Source organism: Leopardus geoffroyi, chromosome C3 (genome assembly GCF_018350155.1).
Source record: "Leopardus geoffroyi isolate Oge1 chromosome C3, O.geoffroyi_Oge1_pat1.0, whole genome shotgun sequence".
Classification (NCBI taxonomy): domain Eukaryota; kingdom Metazoa; phylum Chordata; class Mammalia; order Carnivora; family Felidae; genus Leopardus; species Leopardus geoffroyi.
The window spans coordinates 16,201,727-16,222,187 of record NC_059338.1 but is presented as its reverse complement, the minus strand read 5'-3'; the positions used below and the strand labels follow the sequence as shown (position 1 = coordinate 16,222,187).

The 20,461-nt window shown below is 45.5% G+C and overlaps 1 protein-coding gene across 3 annotated transcripts in view; it reads right to left on the bottom strand.

Annotated features, from left to right (window-relative positions):
- The window catches only part of USH2A (usherin), a 742,577-nt gene that overhangs the window by 5,056 nt on the left and 717,060 nt on the right, over positions 1-20,461 (bottom strand). For 2 of the 3 annotated variants that reach the window (XM_045455771.1, XM_045455772.1), the window contains exons 66-70: positions 19,071-19,309; positions 18,079-18,287; positions 10,559-10,735; positions 9,156-9,239; positions 4,311-4,555 (exon numbers count right to left, since the gene is read on the bottom strand). In XM_045455771.1, the coding sequence (XP_045311727.1) occupies positions 4,311-4,555; positions 9,156-9,239; positions 10,559-10,735; positions 18,079-18,287; positions 19,071-19,309 (954 nt within the window). The remainder of the gene's footprint in view (positions 1-4,310; positions 4,556-9,155; positions 9,240-10,558; positions 10,736-18,078; positions 18,288-19,070; positions 19,310-20,461) is intronic. The other variant, XM_045455773.1, reaches the window with a different exon arrangement.

Sequence of the window (20,461 nt, the reverse complement as noted above, 5' to 3'; positions counted from 1 at the left end):
GTAACTCCAGCTTGATCCTGTTCAGAATCTTACCCATTCATTCTGGGGCCCATAGATAACAACACCGGCTCTTTATTTGGTTCTAATAAGGCAAATTATCCTCTCTTTAGTTTGGTTAACCTTCACTAATATTCCTCTATGTGTCCAACTTTGTGACACCAGCTTAAGTTCAAAAATGTTTTTTAAAAGCAACAGAAGGAGGCCTGCAAGTACCCGGTTATTACCCGGGTAGGATTAACTTAGGATACAGTGGGTTCTGGGAACACTGCCCAGGGCCCTGGGACACTCCAGATTCCACTTCTGCTAACCCTCTGGGCCCTGTGACTAATACCCTCAATGCTGAAGATGAGCCAGTGTGGGAGCCCAGAGCCCCTGGCAGCCAGCCAGTCCCCACCACCCCTGCCTCTCCTCACACCTCGCTTGGCCACTTCGCAAAAGTAACCAGTTGGGAGCCACTCTGCTTTCCCCTGACGGTAAGGGGTATATGAGAGTAGGGTGTTTCCACTCTTTTGCCTGCCTGTCCCAGTGGACATCTGGCCTCAGAAGCAGCTTGGCTTGGGTTTGGCAGGAACTGTAAGGGCTAATCAGCACCCCTTACCTCTTTTGTGTTTTGTGTTTTCTTACTGTGGTAAGTACACTAATACGAGATCTACTCTCTTAACAGACTGGGTGACAATACAGCATTGTTATTAGGTACAATGTTGCACTGTGCATCTCCAGAACTTCTTCACCTTGCATAACTGACATTTTATGCCTGCTAATTAGCGGTTCCCCATTTCCTCCTCCCCCAGCCTGGCAGTCACTCTATTTTGCTTCCGTGAGTTGGACTATTTTAGATGCCTCACGTAAGGGCAATCACGCAATGTGTCCCACCTGTTTTTATTGGTTATAGGACTGCACCCACTGCTTACGGGAATTGTATCATATGTATTACATTTTTAATTCATTTATGGCTATTCTCGGAGTATTGTGTGTCCAACTTCCCGAGTGCTGGTTGGAATGGCAGATTCTTTGGTTTCTTCCTCGCGAGATTCAGGTCCTGCTCCTATGTGATGCTGATACTGATAGTCCATGGGCCTCACTTTGACAAAACAAAGCTTGACAAGACTCGAGAGGACCATGAGCAATGGTGCCATCCAGAGTACCTTCCATTTGGAATGATGTGATTGCTTCTTGACCCCTCAGTTAGCCAACTGGGCAAAACTTGATTCCTCCTCGGCAAGGATTATGAGACACTGATGCCTGCCTGTAGGGTATGGGTCAAGAGACAGGAGACTTGACCCCTGAAACGAGTTACAGACACTAACGATATGTGGTAGGTTTTCCTGGAAGCACACTTCATGTTACAGAGTAGATGTACCCGCAGAGCTCTGGAAATTTCCTCCCACGTTCTCCATGCACTCTGTATACCCCAGGGTTGATTTAGCTGATGTCGCCAGGCTAGATATGTCTCAGGTCTTCTTGGCCTTTCCATGCACTTCTGAATTCCAGAAGTGGGGGTACATCTTTGGTCTAAGAACATGGTTTCCATGGGGCACCTGGGTGGCACCGTCACTTAAGTGTCTGACTTCGGCTCAGGTCATGATCTCGTGGCTTGTGAGTTTGAGCCCCGTGTCGGGCTCTGTGCTGACAATTCAGAACCTGGAGCCTGCTCCGGATTCTGTGTCTCTGTCTCTCTCTCTGCCCCTTCCCTGCTCATGCTCTCTCTCTCTCTCTCTGTGTCTCTCAAAAATAAATAACCATTAAAAAATAAACAGAAGAACACGGCTTCCTCAGAGAGAGAAAGTTACTCTTCAACAAGGGCAAACTTCAGAGTGTCTGCTCTTCAGGGAGAATCTTCTGATGACTATACCCTGAACATAAGCGAATGGCTGATGGTTTGAACTGGCCACTCAATGTTCATTCATTTCACAAATATTTGATGCGAGGCACTGTTCTGGGTGTTGAGGTGCAGCAGTAAACGGCCCACAAAATCCCTGCCCTCGGGGAGCTTCCATTCTATTTGAGGAGTCGGACAAGCATGTCTGCCACGGTGTCATGTGATGGCTGTCTGGAAAAGGACTAGTGGACAAGAAGCCAGGGGATTCTATCTCTCACGGAGGGGAGGTGACATCTCTGCAGAGACCTGAATGAAGTGAGAGTGTGGGCCACCCAAGAGGAGAGCAGGAGCGATGGCCCAGCCAGAGGAGCTTGATGTGCTCGGGGAGGAAGGAGGCTGGAGGGCCGGAGAGCAAGGAGAGGGGGATGAGGTGTGGTTGGTGAGAGCTGAGGCCCAGGCCACGGGAGACATTGTCTCCACTTCTCCACCAAGTCACTGTCCCCGGCTGCTCCCCGCCCCACACGCAAACCATGGGCATCAGAGGGGTGACTCCTCCTCGGTGCCCCCCATTTTCACTACTTGGGCATCACGATTCACCTTTGTCAGTGCCTTCGACACTGTTCGTGGCTGTGTCCTGCACAAATGAAGAGATCTGGATGGAACACAATGCTCTTTGGTTGACTTTTCTCTATTGTTTGAAGTGTTACAATTCAAGCAGTTTGATCAGGCTTCTGTGCATAATTTGGTGCCGCTGTGATACTGTCATTTATAATAAATATATATTTGGCCTTCAGCCCAATTTCTGGCACAGGACTACTGAAACCCTTGGAATTTCTTAAGAGATGAGAGCCACAAAGGTGTCTTTTGTCATGCTAATGAGGCGATTTTCCAGGGAACTACCTAAAGTTGGGGGCTGGTTATCAGGAGAACCAGCCCTGTGATAAGGGTGTGGAAATTTCGGTCCCCGCTCAACCTCAGCTCACCCCCCACCTCTAAGGAGGGGAGAGACTGGCGGTTGAATCAGTAGCCAATGGCCAGTGTTGACCAATCGCGGCTAAGGGATGAAGCCTCCATTACACTCTGTCCTATCCCTCTCTTCCATCTGCCTGTTCCTGGGTTCTCTCCTTTTATAATAAACTGGCGATCCAATAAGCAAAATGTTTCCCTGAGTTCTGTGAACCGCGCTAGCAAATGAACTGAACCCCAGGAGGGGTCACTGGAAACTGTAACCCGTAGCCGGTCTGTCAGAACCCCGGGTGACAGGCTGGACTTGTGACCCGGTGTCTGCAGCTGGAGAGAGGGGACCGTCCTGTGGAACTGAACCCTTACCTCATGAAATACCTCTGACGCCATCTCTCCCCGTAGGTGGTGTCAGAACTGCGTTGAATTGTAGGACACCCACCAGGTGTCAGAGAATTGCTTGCTGTGGGAAACTCCGCCCACATTGGAACTGGCAATCACAGTTTTAGCTGCCCTGGGTGGCTACTAGCTCATATGGAACCTTTGTGCAAACTGCAGCGAAGGTGATTTCTCAGGCAGAGGCAGCCCTTTGGACACATGGCTTGGAGAAAAGACTGGTGCCTGGGGGGAGTTAGAACTTGCAGCCTTTCCTCCTCCGAGTAGACACAGCCCCACACCGCAGAGGGGACCTTCAGAGTCAGTCACGTTTCCCCCTTCAACGAGTGCTCTGGGCCTCGATCTCCCTGCACCACCATTTGTGTGACCTCACCCCCTAGACCTCTGACCTCCTATCTTGGGACTGGGTGGTCGGGAGCTCTGAGGAGCCATCCATCCTCGGTGGCCCAGAGTGTCACAGCCGGGGGACAAACTGAGCACTGCGAGCGCTTTACTCTCTCCCTAGACCCCCTGTTTATTTCTAGTCCCCGCAAGGGGCACAGTTATAGAATCTGTAAATTCCCCCGTTGATTTCAACATACCACCCTTCTCCACCATCCCCTGATTGACAACGTTAGAACAGAAATATTCATCCCTGGCTGCACCTTAAAATCACTTTTGGAGTTAAAAAAGGAGATTACCAATCCCCAGGCCCCACCCAAAAGTGATGAAATCAGACTTTCTGGGAGAAGGCCCAGGCAATGGCATTTTAAAAGGCTTTCCCAGGTGTCTTCATCCACTCGGGCTGCTTTAATAGAATCTCATAGACTGGGCGGCTTCTAAACAACAGAAATTATTTCTCAAGTTCTGGAGGCTGGGAAGTCCAAGATCAAGGTGCTGGCAAATTGTTAGGTGCCTGCTTTCTGGTTCACAGGTGGGGGTCTAGTCTTCTTGCTGTGTCCTCACATGGAGGAAGGGACAAGAAAGCTCTGGGGGCCTCTTTTAATAAGGTCACTATTGGCCCCCCGTGGTCCCCATATTTTGCCAAGCATAACTGTCATCTAGTCCCTTGTTATTATGACTCTGGAGACATTTCCCTTTACATAAACGCACTAGCCCAGGGAGAGAGAAATGGGGCCCGCCTTCAGAGACCTACCCCATGGGTTTCCCCCGGTGGATAGACACTCAGTGGAGACATTCTCTTCTGAAGAGGTACTAAGGGAGGTCTCTCTCTGATATATGGTTCTTTGTGGATTTTTCTTTGTAGTATCAGAGACAGAAAAATGGCCAACAAGATCAAGCCCAGCATTGCCATTAACACGATGAACCATAACTGGCTGTAGAACTCGGTGTTTTTCCTCCCCGATCCTCTCTTTTCTCCAGGAGTTGTCAGAACCAGGCCTGCAAAACCCAGGGGCAGAAAAGGGAGATGTTATTTCAGAAGGCAATTTTGCGATCCCTTGCCCTGTCGTTTGGTAGTAAATTGGAAAGGAGTTTAAAGCAGTTTGTCTCATGGTGCTGGTTTGTACTTGTGTTCAGGCCGGGAAGCGGTGCCGTGCGTCTTCAGGGGCAGGCTTACAGCCCTCAGGAGACCTTGCCGACACTCCTCAGGCTAGAAATCACTGCTGCCTTTGCAAGTTTCCTGGGAGAGACAGGAGGGAGGGGAGGAGGAGGGGACTTTTAAAAGGGGTTACCAAGTAACCTTGAGGAATGCCTGCTTCACCGCCGTGGGCCCTGAGAACCAAGTGTTTTCCTGGGCGACGGATTCTGGTGAGGGGCCAGCCTGACCACTGCTGCAGAGACCCTACTGGACACACAGTCAGTGCCGAGGAGATCCGGGGTCCCCTCACTTCATGCAACAGCCCGGTGCCTGAGAAGTTCTGTGCAAACCGGATTTGAAACATTAGATCCTACTTTCTATTGTGATGGAAACAGCCTGTGCTTGCCACCTTGTTGTCTTTATATTTCTGGCACCCTGGCCTCTCTGTGACCTTGTCAGGCTCTGTGAGTCGCCACTCAGATGCCCTCAGAGCCTCCCCTGGGAAGAGGTCCTTTGGCAATAGGACCACTCACGCTTGACTTCTGCGTACGGGGGGACAGTCCAGTGCGTGTGATTCTCTGCACGTAAGGCTAATCACAGGAGCTCAGATTTACGGAGCACTCATCGGCCCTGTGCCTTACAGGATGAGGGCTGGGGAGTCCCACGACTATCAAGTCTGGGGGTGTGGGGGAAGCTGGGATGAGCCGGGCCAGACAAGAGAAGGTCTCATGGGGGACGCTGCAGGGCAGCGTGAAGCAGCGAAGTCAAGCCCACGGAGCAGCGGTGGGTGTCAGAGCCCCTCTCCAAAGGGCCGAACACGGTGGGCAGAAAGGAGGAGGAGAGGGACGAAAGCCGGGAAGAAATGTGTTTTGTTTTGCAGAACGAACAGCCCCGGCCCAGGAAACAGCCAACTGGGTGTTTCGCCCGAGAGCCCCTCACTAGGTGCTGACAGCCCTTGACGTGAGCCGCTTTGAGCAGGACTGGATGAGGACCTAGGCCAGAAGCCCCCAGAGTCTTCTCAAAGTTATCTTTAGCTCATTATGATACCAAGATCTCCTCCTGTGGGTGGAGTTTTCTGCCATTTTTTGAACGCGCCGTATTTGCCCTGGCATGTTGACATGGTAGGCACATACACTTGAACCAAAAATGCCTCTGTAAGCTCCCTGTCCCCACCCCTTAATATACTCAGTAAAAGCTTCCTGCACTAACCCCCTGGGGAGACAGAGCGATCTCCCTGTCTCCTTTCTTGTAACAACAACAACACAATTCTTTGTTTCCAACACGTCCTCTGATTGTGTTCAATTTGATGTAGCCCAAGCAGCGAACCCTGGAGCTGGGCTCCCGGCCGGGCTGCAGACGTGCAGGCTGGTGTGCAGCTGGGAGCCAGGGAGCTGCTCTTCCAAAGCAAAGGCCTGCAGCCAGGAGGAAGGCATGCCAACAGACACGGTCACGAGTGCCTCTTTACTCCTTGGACAAACTCCCCCTTTCCACAACCCCAAGGACTGGGTGGGCCTGTGGGACACTTAAAACCCACACTTTCAGAGGAAGGGAGTGGAGAGGGGGCTTCAGAATTGGAGTAGGAGGGTTTAAGAGAGGGCGAGAAGGTGACTAAGACTACATTTCAAGCTCCGTAAGAGGAGCAACCCTACTTTGCTAACCCTGACTCGACTTCTCATAGCTCTGAGGTTAAAAACCTCGCTCTGCCTCTCTGCGCCTCAGCTTCCCCATCTCTAAAATGAAGGGTTGGGGTCAAAGCTCTGCCAAGTTCCAGCAGGCAGGAATACCTCTAATTAGGAATCCAGCTGTGTTATTTGAACGAAGAAAACAAACCCAACCCCCCCCCCCCCCCCAAACAACCTTGGTTATTCACTGGAAGGGTTGAATTTCCTCTGGGTGGCACAGGGTTGTAACTCCAGAAACCGATCTGATGGGCCCGGTGGACCCCTTGCTTGGGAGGACACCAGGGAAGGTAGGGCAGCCTGCCTGAGGGAAGTCTCAAAAAGAAAACAGCTCTCAGATCAGGAGGAGGGAAATGAGGATTGGGAGACTTTCATGCTTCAAGGCTGCCTCAGGCAAGGGAACAGGAACATTTTAAAAGTTACATCATAAAATTAAAACTGACTATGGAAATTAGGTGGACAATACATCTTGGAATTTTCCATATCTTCTCAGGTCCTCAGTGTTCCTTCTCTCATCAGTGGAAACCTCACTTTGTATTCAGGAACCAAATACAGGTTTCCCCTGTTTTGTGGAGAGCTTACAATCAGGTAAAATCAGGCCAATGTATCTTTATCCCTTCTCTTTTTTTCTTTTCAAAGTCCCTTTAATTTTAAGGGACTCCACCCAAGTGCGAGCTTCAAGTTTGGGTTAGGAGACTCCAGAGGCTGAGCCTGGACTTCAAAGAAAATCCCAAACCAGAGCTAGTGTCAGAGGTCATTCCTCCCGTGGAAGGATACTTCCCACCGACCTAGGAGACCGGACTGGCTGGATTTAGAGGTGGGTCAATCTAGGTTATGTGGTTTTTATTCAACTTGTGATCCTAATGCCTTACATCAGAATCATCAGGTGGGGCTTGTTTATATCTATTAAAAATTTTTTTTAGTGTTTATTTTTCAGAGGGGGAGAGACAGAGTGCAAGCAGGGGAGGGTCAGAGAGAGGGACACACAGAATTTGAAGCAAGCTCCTGGCTGCCAGCTGTCAGCACAGAGCCCGACGCGGGGCTCGAACTCAAGAGCTGCAAGATCATGAACTGAGCCGAAGTCAGACACTCAACCGACTGAGCCACGCAGGCACCCCTATTTTTATTTAGTTTGTAATTTTTCAAATCTGATGGCAGTTGACACACAATGTTATGGGCAGGGCTTGTTGAAAGAGCAGACTCCTGGGCCCTACTGACTCTGAATCTCTGCTGGGGGCCTGGGAAACTATATAATAAGCAAGCACACTGAGACGATCCGAGCGCACGCTTATGAGAACCACCGCTAAAGAGAAAGGATGGGGCCAGGAGTCAACAGAAAAACCACGTTCAGATTCTCATCTTAGCCGGGAGCTTGCAGGGTGTTCTTGGGTGAGTTCTGGTGTCCCTTAGGACTCCAGTGGTGCACTTCACTTGTGGACACATTAGAGTTGCAAAAAGAATACCGAATGAGGTCTATTCCACGGCTGCTATGGCATGAAATGAGATGAACTTTGTGGAAGGGACCGTTAGGTGTTGCAAAAAATTTCACATGGCATCCAGACACGTGACGTCTGGAAATAGAGAATCCTATTTGTTTTTTTTTTTTTTTTTTTTTTTTTTTTTTTTTTTTTTTAGCAGTTGAAATTATCCTTGATAACAATATATATATTTACCTGTGTTTCAGAATTTTTGGACCTTTGTATTTTAAAAAAGCCTACACATGCATAACAATTTGATATAACATTAGTTACTGGAATTTAAAATAGGGTATCAGTCCCAATTCTGTCCAAATGGAAAAAAATCTGGCATTTCTCTAACTCGCCCTTTGAAATTATAAAGTATTGCATGTGTTAGATTCAAAGATTGTGGGTAGAAGTCAATTTAAAAGATGCTCCATAAAAATTACAATTTCATCTCTTCAGCTAAATTACTTGGTAATGGCAATCAATCATCATCTTTTACAGAGAATGCAAGAGAAAAATCTCCCAAATTCACCATTTTAGGCTCTGAATCTGCAATATTATCACTATGATCAACACAAATTGGCATTAGAGTATTTTCTCTTCCTCTGATCTCTTTTTTCTGACTTCCTCTATAAATCACTTTTTTTTTTTTTTAACAAAGTCATATAGCTCTTTATTGAGAGAGCATTTGTGACTAGGAGAGAATTTAGTCATATCTCTGTGTCTACAATTCAATGACTTGGTATATTTTTTAAATTTTTTAATGTTTATTTTTAAGAGAGAGAGACAGAACATGAGCTGGGGAGGGGCAGAGAGAGAGGGAGACACAGAATCCGAAGCAGACTCCAGGCTCTGAGCTGTCAGCACAGAGCCAGATGCAAGGCTCAAACTCACAAACCATGAGATCATGACCTGACCTGAAGTTGGACGCTTAACCAACTGAGACACCCAGGCACCCCTGACTTGGTATTTTAAGATGACTGTATACCTGGGGCACCTGGGTGGCTCAGTCTGTTGGGTGTCTGACTTTCATGCAGGTCATGATTTCATGGTTTGTGAGTTCAAGCCCCATGTCAGGCTCTCCCTCTCTCTCTGCTCTCTCTCTCTCAAAAATAAACATTAAAATTTTTTTAAAAAGAGTACTATATACCCTAACTCTTTGCCAAAATAATTTACATGAGAACTTAAATTGTCATGGAACAGTTCCTTCCATGCAGTCTATGAACATATTAGTACAAGGATACAAGAAACAAACATATGATTGTTTCTTTCCCAAAATGAATAGGTTCTATACTAAGTATAATGAGTTAAACGTTTACCAAATCCGGTGGAGGTATCATATTGGACCAAGGGTGACTTAACACTTCCTTCATCTGTAGTGCAGATGACCTGGAGAAAGAAGGCTAGAAAAAAGATACAAGACTCGGTCATTCAACACCTACAAATAGTGGGCAGACTTTTAGAAGAGCAATATATCATAGATGGGAAATCTGAGAACAGGTTTCCAGCGCAAGTTGTGAGGTTTTATCTTATATACACACTTATTTCTAATTTTCAAATTACCAAGAAAATAGCTATAATTAGCATAATAATAGTATACATTTATAAGTAACAGAACTGAAGAAGAAGCTTAGAGGTTATATAGCAAAGAAAAAGAATGATCGGGAGAGTAAAGGAGACTACAGCATATCTTATACTTCATATTGGTCTAAACCTGTTCTGGTAAAACTTACAAGTGCACTTTGCACTATGTGATCCAAAGTTTCTTTCTAAACAGGAGAGTTCAGGAAATTGAATGGTCTAAATACTTCTCTCAGTAGCCAGGAACCTGAGAGAAGCAACTCTTACAGGGCCACACAGGTGGTTCGGTAGAGGCTTGCCCAGGAGTAGAACCCAGATCTCCCGACTATGGGTTATCTCATCTGCTTATCACAACGGCTGCCTAGGTAACCAAGAACTGTGACCAGGAGAATGTACAGCTCGATTATAAAAATGCTTTGGATAAGTTTCAGATGCTTTAAATGCAATCCTGGATCTCGTTGTGTATCTGCACCTTTTCACGAACATAAGTAGCATTTTCAAGGAAATTTAAAGAACCAAAAAGGCCACTAATGAATTCATTGCAGAAATCCAGAGTGCTTAAAATGGCTTTACATCTATTGGTCCTGTGGTCATATTGATCATTAGAAAATAGTACCCTGTAAAGCTTTTTCTCATTTCAGTTTAAAAATCAAACAGGAGAAGAACATGTAATTAAACAGGGAGAAACCGTTCAGTTTTCGAAGGAAAAGTGTTGTAGTTTGAGCAATGGATACCAAGGTTGGTTGAGGAAAGCCCTCAGTCACGGACTAATAGTTGGAGATGGTCGTTGCCTGGTTTGTCTCTATTTGGATGTATCAAGAAAAACCTCCGAAGTCCCTGCAAGTGTATTATTTCAGGAAACCCAGACTACCCGTGGGTGCCATTTGTCTTGTGGACACAGCCTGTCCTGCAGTCTTGTCCCTTTGTGGGGCCATCACACAAAGGCACATAATGGCACTCATGCAGAAAACGGGAAAGGGAATCTTATTTACTGGGAGCTGCAACATTTCCTCAAGAAGTGGCCACTTCCACCAGGACATTTTAATGAGTAGCATCTGCTGGTCACATTTCAGACTGAATATCTCATAGAGCCGGGAAGCGGAGTTCCCGACACCCTACGAAATGGGAGTCAGAAACTAACTTTTGTCTGCCGTCCTTGGTATGTAGAGGGTGGTGTCGAAGCCACTGTATACACGCTGGCCTCCATCGGTCACCACGAACTCCTTCAGCGGGCCATTCAGAAGGAAGGAGCCACTCCAGTCTACACGCACCGTAGACAAATTGCTGTCCACCAAAAACGGCACTCGGTACTGGGGCACTGTTGGGAGAAAGTTGTATATTCTAAAAATGGTAGACTCAGGGCTCGGCCCCTGGGTGGCTCAGTTGGTTAAGCGGCTGACTTTTGGCTTCGGCTCAGGCCATGATCTCATGGTTCATGAGTTCGAGTCCTGCATTGGGCTCTGTGCTGACAGTGCAGACCTGCTTGGGATTCTCTCTTTCTCCTTTTCTCTCTGCCCCTTCTGAGCTCCTTCTCTCTTTCTCTTTCTGAAATAAACAAACTTAAAAAAAATTAAAAATGGTTATTTCAGAGTGTGTGTGTATCTTTTTTTTTAATTTTATTTTTTCAAGTAATCTCTATACCCGATGTGGGGCTCAAACTTACAACCCCAAGATCAAGAGTCACACACACTCTACTGACTGAGCTGGCCTGTATATATACATATATATATATTTAAGTATAACACCTCCCCCCAAAATTGGCATTGCTGAAACCCTTCATATTTTCCTCTGTGTTAAAAAAAAACAACAACCTGGAATTGGGGGTGAAAAGAAAACCAATGGGAACATGTATGAGATGCTTTCTCAGCAACGTTGCACCTGCTTTCCCCCTCCCCCCAAAAAATCAATGAAAAGCAATGTTTTATGAAATAAAACTATTAACATACAATAGTTGTGCTTACCAACATAAGCCTGGAGCTCATATTTTGTTGCATTTTCCTTCTTTTAACGGGTGAAGTATCCTTAACACTATTAACTACAGTAGATTGCTATTTTTCATATCAAATCAATATTTATTGCTACAAAGCCCCAAGGACTAGATGAAGTTAATATATTTTTTTTCTCCAAACTAAACTGCTTAGATGGTGAATTATGTCCTTTTGGCACCCATTTATTTTTAAAGCTTTTTCTTGAACCGTTAGTTTGTTTTCTAAGATAGTTAAAAAGCCTTGCAAATAGCAATTCGAGTATAATAATTCATTGCCCTGACTAATCAATCAATAGCATAGTACATTAGTATATAATCAAGTTCAGGTCTCCTAAGTATTATATCAGAAATAGAAGCAACTTGGTGTGCATTTCACAGGCATGTTCTTTTTTCATTTTTCAGCTCCTTACTAAAACGAAGGAAAAACAATCCTTAACTGAGGCTCATCTTTTAAATGAATAATTTTTGCAGAAACAAATGAAGGGTTACCATATCATCTTGTCAAGTCAGAAGAGATTTATTTCATGAGATCTCGTTTTCTCCAAAATAATCAATACATTTGTAACAGCATTAAGATCCATCCATATACTAAATTGGCTTTTAAGAAAAGAAAAAAGTGAGTGGTGGAAATAAATTGGATATCCTTTTTTTCTTTAGAAATTAAACCCATCTGTTGCCGATGTTAGGAAATATAACAAAATAAGGAATAATTATACTTTTGTGATCATAAGATTTAACCACAAAGACAACTTTGATTCTTATCTTTCAAAGCAAGACCTTTTCATAAAGCCATAAGAAAGTATTTCTGCAAATACCAAAACCATAGCTATCAAAACCTCTTTTATTTTTTTTATTTATTTTTTTAAGTTGATCTGTTTTTGAAGGAGAGAGCATGCATGCACACACGCAAACACACAAACACACACAGGATAGACAGAGGGGCAGAGAGTCAGGGAAAAAGAAAATCCCGAGCAGGCTCCACGCTGTTAGTGCAGGGCCCGCTGCAGAGCTCGATCCCATGGACCTTGAGATCCAGACCTAAGCAGAAATCAAGAGTTGGATGCTCAACCAACTGAGCCACCCAGGTGCCCCTCAAACCCTCTTTTAATATGTTTTTCCAATACAAACTTCACAATGGAATATACTGTTGTATCTGTCGGTGGGTTCCCTCTGCCACTTAATTCAAAAGATTTCCACATCTCCCCTCCATCATAACAGCACAGATAAAGACAAGGTTTGTAAATAGTATAAAAATAGAAAGGAGCTCTGAGGAAAGAGTGAACAATCAAAATAACCAAGAATAATGAATTTGGAGACAGGAAATGGGAACAGTTACAATGCCCCCTGCACTTGATATGTTTTATCTCATTTAGTCTTCAAAACAATCTTGTAAGAGTTCCTAATTTTTCAGGTCAGGAAACTCAGGTTCAGAGAAGCCAAATTACTTGATTAACCTCAGTGGCTTGTAAGAGGCCGAGGGTCTGAACCCAAACCTGCTAACCATAAAGCCCGTGTTGTTTTGTTACAATCAATACACATCTATTCAAAGGAGCACAGTTTACTAATTCAGTTTATGGGTGCACTGAATCATCCTGGCTCATCCTGACTGATACATATTTAGGAATTTTGTGAGCTGATTATTAAACCCAACCATTATTAAAATATATTATGTAAACTAAAATAAATGATACTAAAACTAAGGTAATAAACACTCAACGTTCATAAATCCTTCGTGATTTTGCTACATTGTATTATTATCTATGCTCTTGAGGTGGTTTATGTCTATTATGTCTGGATGGTGGAAATATTGCAGAGGAGGGCACCACTAGTCACCTTTTGCCAGCTCTGTGTTCCTTGGAAAATCAAAATTAGCCACGGCGGGAGTATTTACACCATGGAAGTTGGCAAGCACTTCCAGACATTTTCTCTCAAGAAGCCCAGCAGTTAAACTATGCCTCACTTTGTTCTTGCACTGAAGGTGTAGTTAAGGCAGAGGGGGCTGAATGCATTGCTAATACCTCTCCAGACCCATGTTACTATAAAATTACAAACACTACTTTCAAAGTACTTTATGATTTGTATTTCTGAACCATATTTTTTCTCTTCTGGTACATAATGAGTTAAAAGTAGCATGAATGGTATTTGAAAACCCATATGATAGAGGTGCCTGGCTGGCTCAGCCTGTTGAGCACCTGACTCTTGGTTTCAGCTCAGGTCATGATCTCACAGTTCGTGAGTTCGAGCCCCACATTAGGCTCAATGCTGCTGGTGCGGAGTTTGGTATTCTCTCTCTCTCCCTCTCACTCTGCCCCTCCCCTGCTCTCTGTCTCTCTCTCAAAATAAATAAACTTAAAAAAAAAAGAAAACTTATATGATAGCCATTTATTGTATTTTTCCGTGTCTGTGGACTCCAATTTGGAGTCACTTCTTCTATGTAAAGGAAGAACAGAAAACAAGGAAACCTTTTTTTCTTTTTTTTTAATGTTTATTTATTGTGCGTGTGAGAGAGAGCAAGCAGGGGAGGGGCAGAGAGAGACAGAGAATCTCAAGCAGGCTGCTGTGTGCTATCAGCACAGAGTCTGATGTGGGGCACAAACTCAAAAAAAAAAAATCATGACCTGACCCAAAATCAAGAATCATGACCTCAACCAACTGAGCGCCCCAGGCGCCCCAAGACAGCAAGGAAATCTTATATCTGTTCACTGTGGGTTTTTTTTTCGAGCCTAAGGAAAAACAAATCTGGCAAAATTAAGCTCGATGACTAAAAAGAGAATTGGTTAACAAAACTGCAAACCTCACAGAGCTGTTTTGGCCAGGCCTTCTGGCCAGTAAACACACACACACACACACACACACACACACACACACACAACGGGCTTATGGATATATTATGAAGGGGAACCGCTTCTGAAGGGTGGTGACTATGTTTCGTCTCTCTCCTTGTAGAGAGTAGCATTTTGTTTTAATTTTTTTAATGTTTATTTATTTTTGAGACAGAGGGAGACAGAGCATGAACGGGGGAGGGTCAGGGAGAGAGGGAGACACAGAATCCAAAGCAGGCTCCAGGCTCTGAGCTGTCAGCACAGAGCCCGACGCGGGGCTTGAACTCCCGGACCGCGAGATCATGACCTGAGCCGAAGTCGGACGCTCAACTGACTGAGCCCCAGAGTAGCCCCCAGAGTAGCATTTTTTATTAGTAGACCAGAATTCCTTTTACTGTGCCTTCACGTCAGGCGTAAGTATTTCTCACGGTTCCTTTTGGGTTTGTGAAAAGCAGATAGTGAGAGGAACAGGCAGAAAGATGAAGGAGGGTGCACATTAGGAAAGAGGACTTCAACTACCTCCATTTTGACTTCAGTCTGTACTTTCTAATGGATTAAATTCTTCCCGGCTTATCTCTCAACTCAGGCAAAAGGCGAGGCAAAGCACCCTGTGGTAAGAACCAAACCATCCCCTCCAGCAATAAGGACCCCCCGGAGCCGGCAAGACCTCGCTTGACTGACCCCAAGACAATGGTCGACCTGACCTGTACTGCCACCTGCATGTCCCCACCAACCTTTGTCCCACATTTTCCTTACATGAGCCTGGAAGTGTTTTCAGCACTTTGGAGACAGGCTTCCAATGCGTGGTGGCCTCACTGAAATAAATCCCTTTCCTGTTTCACCCCCTCCCTCGACTCTGCTTCCGGACTGTGTCAGTGGCTGGTGGCCTGATGTGATCTGTTTGGGACCCCTGGAGCCAGATGTTCTTGTACCCCCGCACCACGGTTACGGTTACACAGTAGACATTACTGAGAATCATTGCACTTTGGATTATGGGGCAAGTGACAAAGAATGCAGATTGTGTGGCAGCAACAATAAACGCAAGAAGTTTGGGTGCGTTCACTCACTCATAGAGCAACACACGTTGGGGGCTCAGACCTGCGGCCCAGGGCTGGAGTAACATAGAGAAAGTGAGGCCTGAACGGGAAGCAGATTACAGGAAAGATGCCAGCTGTGTCTGGGGCTGTCGCGTTTGGGCGGAGGTAAGGAAGCGGGGTGTGGGTGTCGGGGGGGGCTGGGTTTCAAAGCAAAGGACTCGGGGAGCAGGTGGCCTTCTGGGAGTTGGCCTTCGGAGCTGAAGCCTGGGAGAAGATGAACTCACTTCCTGAGGAGGGAAGACAAGAGGAGGAAAAGGGCAGAGAGGAAAGTTTAGGACTGAGATTGGAAGGGACCTGGTTGGTGTAAGATCAACAAACAGACTGACACTGAACAGCCACAGAGGCAGGAAGGAGGACAGGAGACACTCATGGAAACTAGGGGGACTGTTTTTTTTTTAATGTTTATTTTTTGGGAGAGAGAGAGTAGTGGAGGGGCAGAGAGAGAGGGAGACAGAGAATCCAAAGCAGGCTCCACATTGTCATCACGGAGACTGACATGAGGCTCAACCCATGAACTCCTAGATCATGACCTGAGCAGAAACCGAGTCAGAGGCTTAACTGACTGAGCCACTCAGGCGCCCCAGGGGGACTGCTTTTTAAAGAAGGACTGAGGGTCCCACTGCCTTGAATGTTCCCCAGAAGTCAGTAAGAGTGACTGCTGCTAAAAAATATCCCCTAGATGATCACTGTGGAGGTCAAGGGCAAACCTAGGAAGAGATTTTCACGAAGTGACGAGGTGAAAATCACTCTGGAGAACTTTAAAGGGTAAGTGGGAAGAAGGAAAATGGGCAAAGCCCTCGGAGAGCATCCTTCAGACAAGTTTTGCTATGAAGGGAGGAGTGTGGGAGGGGAAATGAGGGAGAGAATCAACTGTGATTCTAATGTTTATTTTTTTTATTATTTTGAGGGAGAGTGAGCGTGTGCGGGATAGGGGCAGAAAGATAGGGAAAGAGACTCCCAAGCAGGCTCAGCTTGGAGCTCAACAAGGGGCTCAAACTCATGACCATGAGATCATGACCTGGCCGAAATCAAGGGTCGGATGTTCAACCGACTGAACCACTCAGGCACTGGAAAAAAGTGTGACTCTATCCAGGGTACACTGAAGATTGCAGAGAGGAGGCCGGTGGTCAGCAGGGAAGGGGGTGGGATTCAAAGCACAGGAGGTGGGATTATTTTGGGGAGAAGGACCACCCTTCCTTGTTGCAGACAGAAATGAAGCCGATTGCAGGTGGGTGGGAAGGGAGCAAATTACTGACCGGTGACCTCTCTTTTCCTGATGAGTGTGGAAGCAGGGAGTTCTGTAGAGCATACAGGGAGAGGTGGGTGAGAACAGGAGGGGTGTGCAGTGGGGGAGGGTGGGAGGAAGTAGGAGGTTTGGGGAGGGAGGAGAAGGTCTGAAATCTTCATGACAGACCAGGGTAACATAGTGGTACTTAGCTGAGCGGGGTGATGATGAATTCAGAGGAATACCTCCACTTTCTAGATATGGAAACTGGCAGGTGACTTCAGCTCTGGCCTTACTTTGGGGCCACCTCATTGTACAGCTCCCAGAGCCTCAGTTCAGATTCCGGTCTATGTGAATGGCATCTTGGAATTGTAATGCGCGGTCCACAGTCCTGCTTCGGTTCTGTCTTCCGTAAATTTAGATAACAGCACTTCCTTCATCGTCTTGTGCTGAAGACTATTTGTAAAATCCCTCAACAATGCCACGAACAAGCAAGTTCTCTCTACGAGTGACCTGTTGCTCACATCTGCCATGTTGTTGTTCAGACACATTAAGTTCTTTGTAGGAGGCATTGGCCTTTCATGAATATATAACTCTTACTTTAAAAAATGCCAATGCCATATACTGAAGATGAGATTATAATTTGACACAGTGTGGCTGGAAATCCAACTTGCAGTAAGTATCCAAAGACTTAAAATATTTACATTCTTGATGTAGTAAATTCCATGTGTCAAAATTTAATTTGAAGAAAACCAGACATTCGAAGATAGGTACATTTAACCGACTTTTGAACAAGGGGCACCATACCTTTTCTTTCCACTGAGCCCTGCAAACGATGCAGCAGGCTCTAACTATAAGTACTTATTTTATTCTCAATACTTTTGGTGTTTTTTCATTTTTTAAATGCTTATTTATTTAGGGAATCTCTACACCTAACATGGGGCTCAAACTCATGACCCCTGAGATCAGAAGTCGCCTGCTCTACCGACTGAGCCAGCCAGGCACCTTGTTTTCATTTTTGTCATTTTTAAACAGTAGACATATACGCCTTATATATTCCGAAAAGGAATTATTTTACAGAAATGTAAGGAGGCCCCAATTAACTAGTGAATTGCCCTTCTGCTTTTCTTGATGGTGCCCTCAGTATCTCAATGCTTTCCGGAAATGCCTTCTGGATTATGCCACGTAACTTGAAAAGAAAAGGAGTGGCAAACTAAAAAACAGACAAACAAATAAATATCATCCCAAATTTCCAGAGTTTGTCTATGTTCATTCTTGTTTGATTTCCTTTAGATTGGTTTTCACCCCACCACTGCATGAAAACTCTTCCTAAATTTGTACTTAACATTTATGTTATTAAACCCAAAGGGCATTTGTTTCCCCCCAGTAGTCATTTTCATCGACGTCTCAGTGGTATTCGGGGCACCTGAACACTCACCCAACCCTTTCCAAAGGCCAGCTGCCCTACTTTTCCTGGCAGGGCTCCTACCTCCCTCTCTGGCTGATGGGGGCACAGCCACTTCTACTCACATTCTCTGTGGGTGACAAAGCTGATCCATTCGGAAGCCGTGCTGCCCACCTCATTGTGGGCCACCACCCTCAGCTTGTAGGTGGTGTAAGGCTGGAGGCCCTCAAGGCTGGCTGTCTGCCCTGGCCCCACGAACTTCGTCTCTGTTTGGCTGGGAGTGCACGCAGTGGCTGAATCCGGGGGACAAGCCACGTAGAGCTGAAGCTCATAGCTAGAACGAGAGAGCAGGCAATCAGGTTAGTTTAACTTTCGTCTCAAATGGGGTATATCTTGTGAGGAGACGTTTGGTTTTCACAGAACTACAAGCTCTTTCCGATTTCCGTTTGTGGGAAACTGCGCTCAGAAACACTTTATTTAATGCCGTTGGAAATGAGCGGCGGATGTAACCGGAGAAGTGATAAGAAAAGTCACATGTGTACACGTGTTGCTGTCCAGCCAGCAACTAGCAATCCTTGTTGGTAGAGATAAGAGATTTGTCTCTTTTCAGGGAAGAGCGATAAAAACGTTCTCCTCTGCTGAAAATAAGGAATATCTTTTTTTCAAACAAACAAACAAGCAAATAAATACTGAACAAACAGTATCTTTTGTTCCAGATTATTTTGAGCAAAATCCCTCCTCTGTTTTTTCAAGCAGTGGTTCCTTACGGCATTTTAAATTAGATCAGGCAAATTCTGATTTACCACAGAAGTTTCTTATGTTCCAGCCGAGGCCCATAGAATGAATAATTCCAGGGAACCCTGAAGAGCGTACTCTTTCAATGAATGCAAACACATTGCCTAGTCTTTCTTATTTAAAGACAATGTGGTTGTTCACCTTTCTGTCGTTAGCTGATTTTATGATTTAAACACTTTCAGGGAACATAAGTCAATTTGTCTATTTTGCTATAGGTATTTGTTCAATAAGCACGCCTTCCTTGGGCAGGGCTGAGTAGCTAGCTGTACGTCTGTATGCGTGTCTCATGTTGGCTTATTCATCTTTCTGTCTGGCCCACTACCTTTGAATGACACCATTGGGGAACAGAGGAGGACTCCACTGGAAGGCAGCTGTCCGTGAGGACAGTGTCTGGATTTGGGGAGAGGACAGTCCTGAGGGTGGAGCAGGATGAGTTCTCAGCTCTGCCGTTGGTCCTTTGCTGCAACAATTGAAGCAAGTGCAGGCCTCCACCCCGATGGAGTACGTAGTGAGGGGCCGCAGGCCGCGAAGAGTCTGCTGGGTGGCCATGCCTTCAGACAGCTGTAGGAACAAAGGATACGAGGTGAGGCAGCGTCGCAGAGCACAGACGACGGACAAATGTTTATTGTGTATCCCACCTCCTGTGAAGGGAGTGCCACGCCGGGTCACCTGGGGGGCACGCTATGGCATCTCGCATAGTATTTACCCTCAAGGAATTGCCAATCCGGTTGGAGAGGCATATCTTAAACATGAGAAAAATGTAATGGTGTAATAGTTAGAAGTTTGAGGTAACAGGATAGAGATCACGAGGCACAATATTATTTAGCACCATAGAAAGATGTTAGAATATGGCACAGAACACACAAAATGTATTCTCTTAAGTTTTTATGTAAATTCCAGTAAGTTCACATATAGTGTAATATTAGTTTCAGGTGTACAATTTAGTGATTCAACACTTCCATATATTACCTGGTGCTCACCACAAGCACCCTCCTTAATCCCCATCACCTATTTAACCCATCCCCCCACCCACCTCCTCTCTGGTAACCATCAGTTTGTTTTCTATTGTTAAGAGTCTGTTTCGGGCGCCTGGGTGGCTCAGTCGGTTAAGCGTCCGACTTCGGCTCAGGTCATGATCTCGAGGTCCGTGAGTTCGAGCCCCGCGTCGGGCTCTGTGCTGACAGCTCAGAGCCTGGAGCCTGTTTCAGATTCCGTGTCTCCCTCTCTCTCTGACCTTCCCCCATTCATGCTCTGTCTCTGTCTCAAAAATGAATAAACGTTAAAAAAAAAAAAAAGAGTCTGTTTCTTGGTTTGTCTCTCTCCTTCTTCCCCCCATGATCATTTGCTTTGTTTCTCAAATTCTACATGTAAGTGAAATCATATGGTATTTGTCTTTCTCTAACTGACTTATTTTGCTCAGCATAATACTCTCTGGCTCCATCTACTGCCTATGGCAAGACTTCATTCCTTTTTATGACCAAGTAATATTCCATTGTAAATATAAACCACATCTTTATCCATTCATCAGTTGATGGACATTTGGGCTTTTTCCATAATTTACCTATTGTTGATAATGCTGCTATAAACATCAGAGTGCGTATATCTCTTTGAATGAGTATTTTTGTATCCTTTGGGTAAATACCTAGTAGTGCAATTGCTGGACCGTAGGATAGTTCTATTTTTAACTTTTTGAGGAACTTCCATACTGTTTTC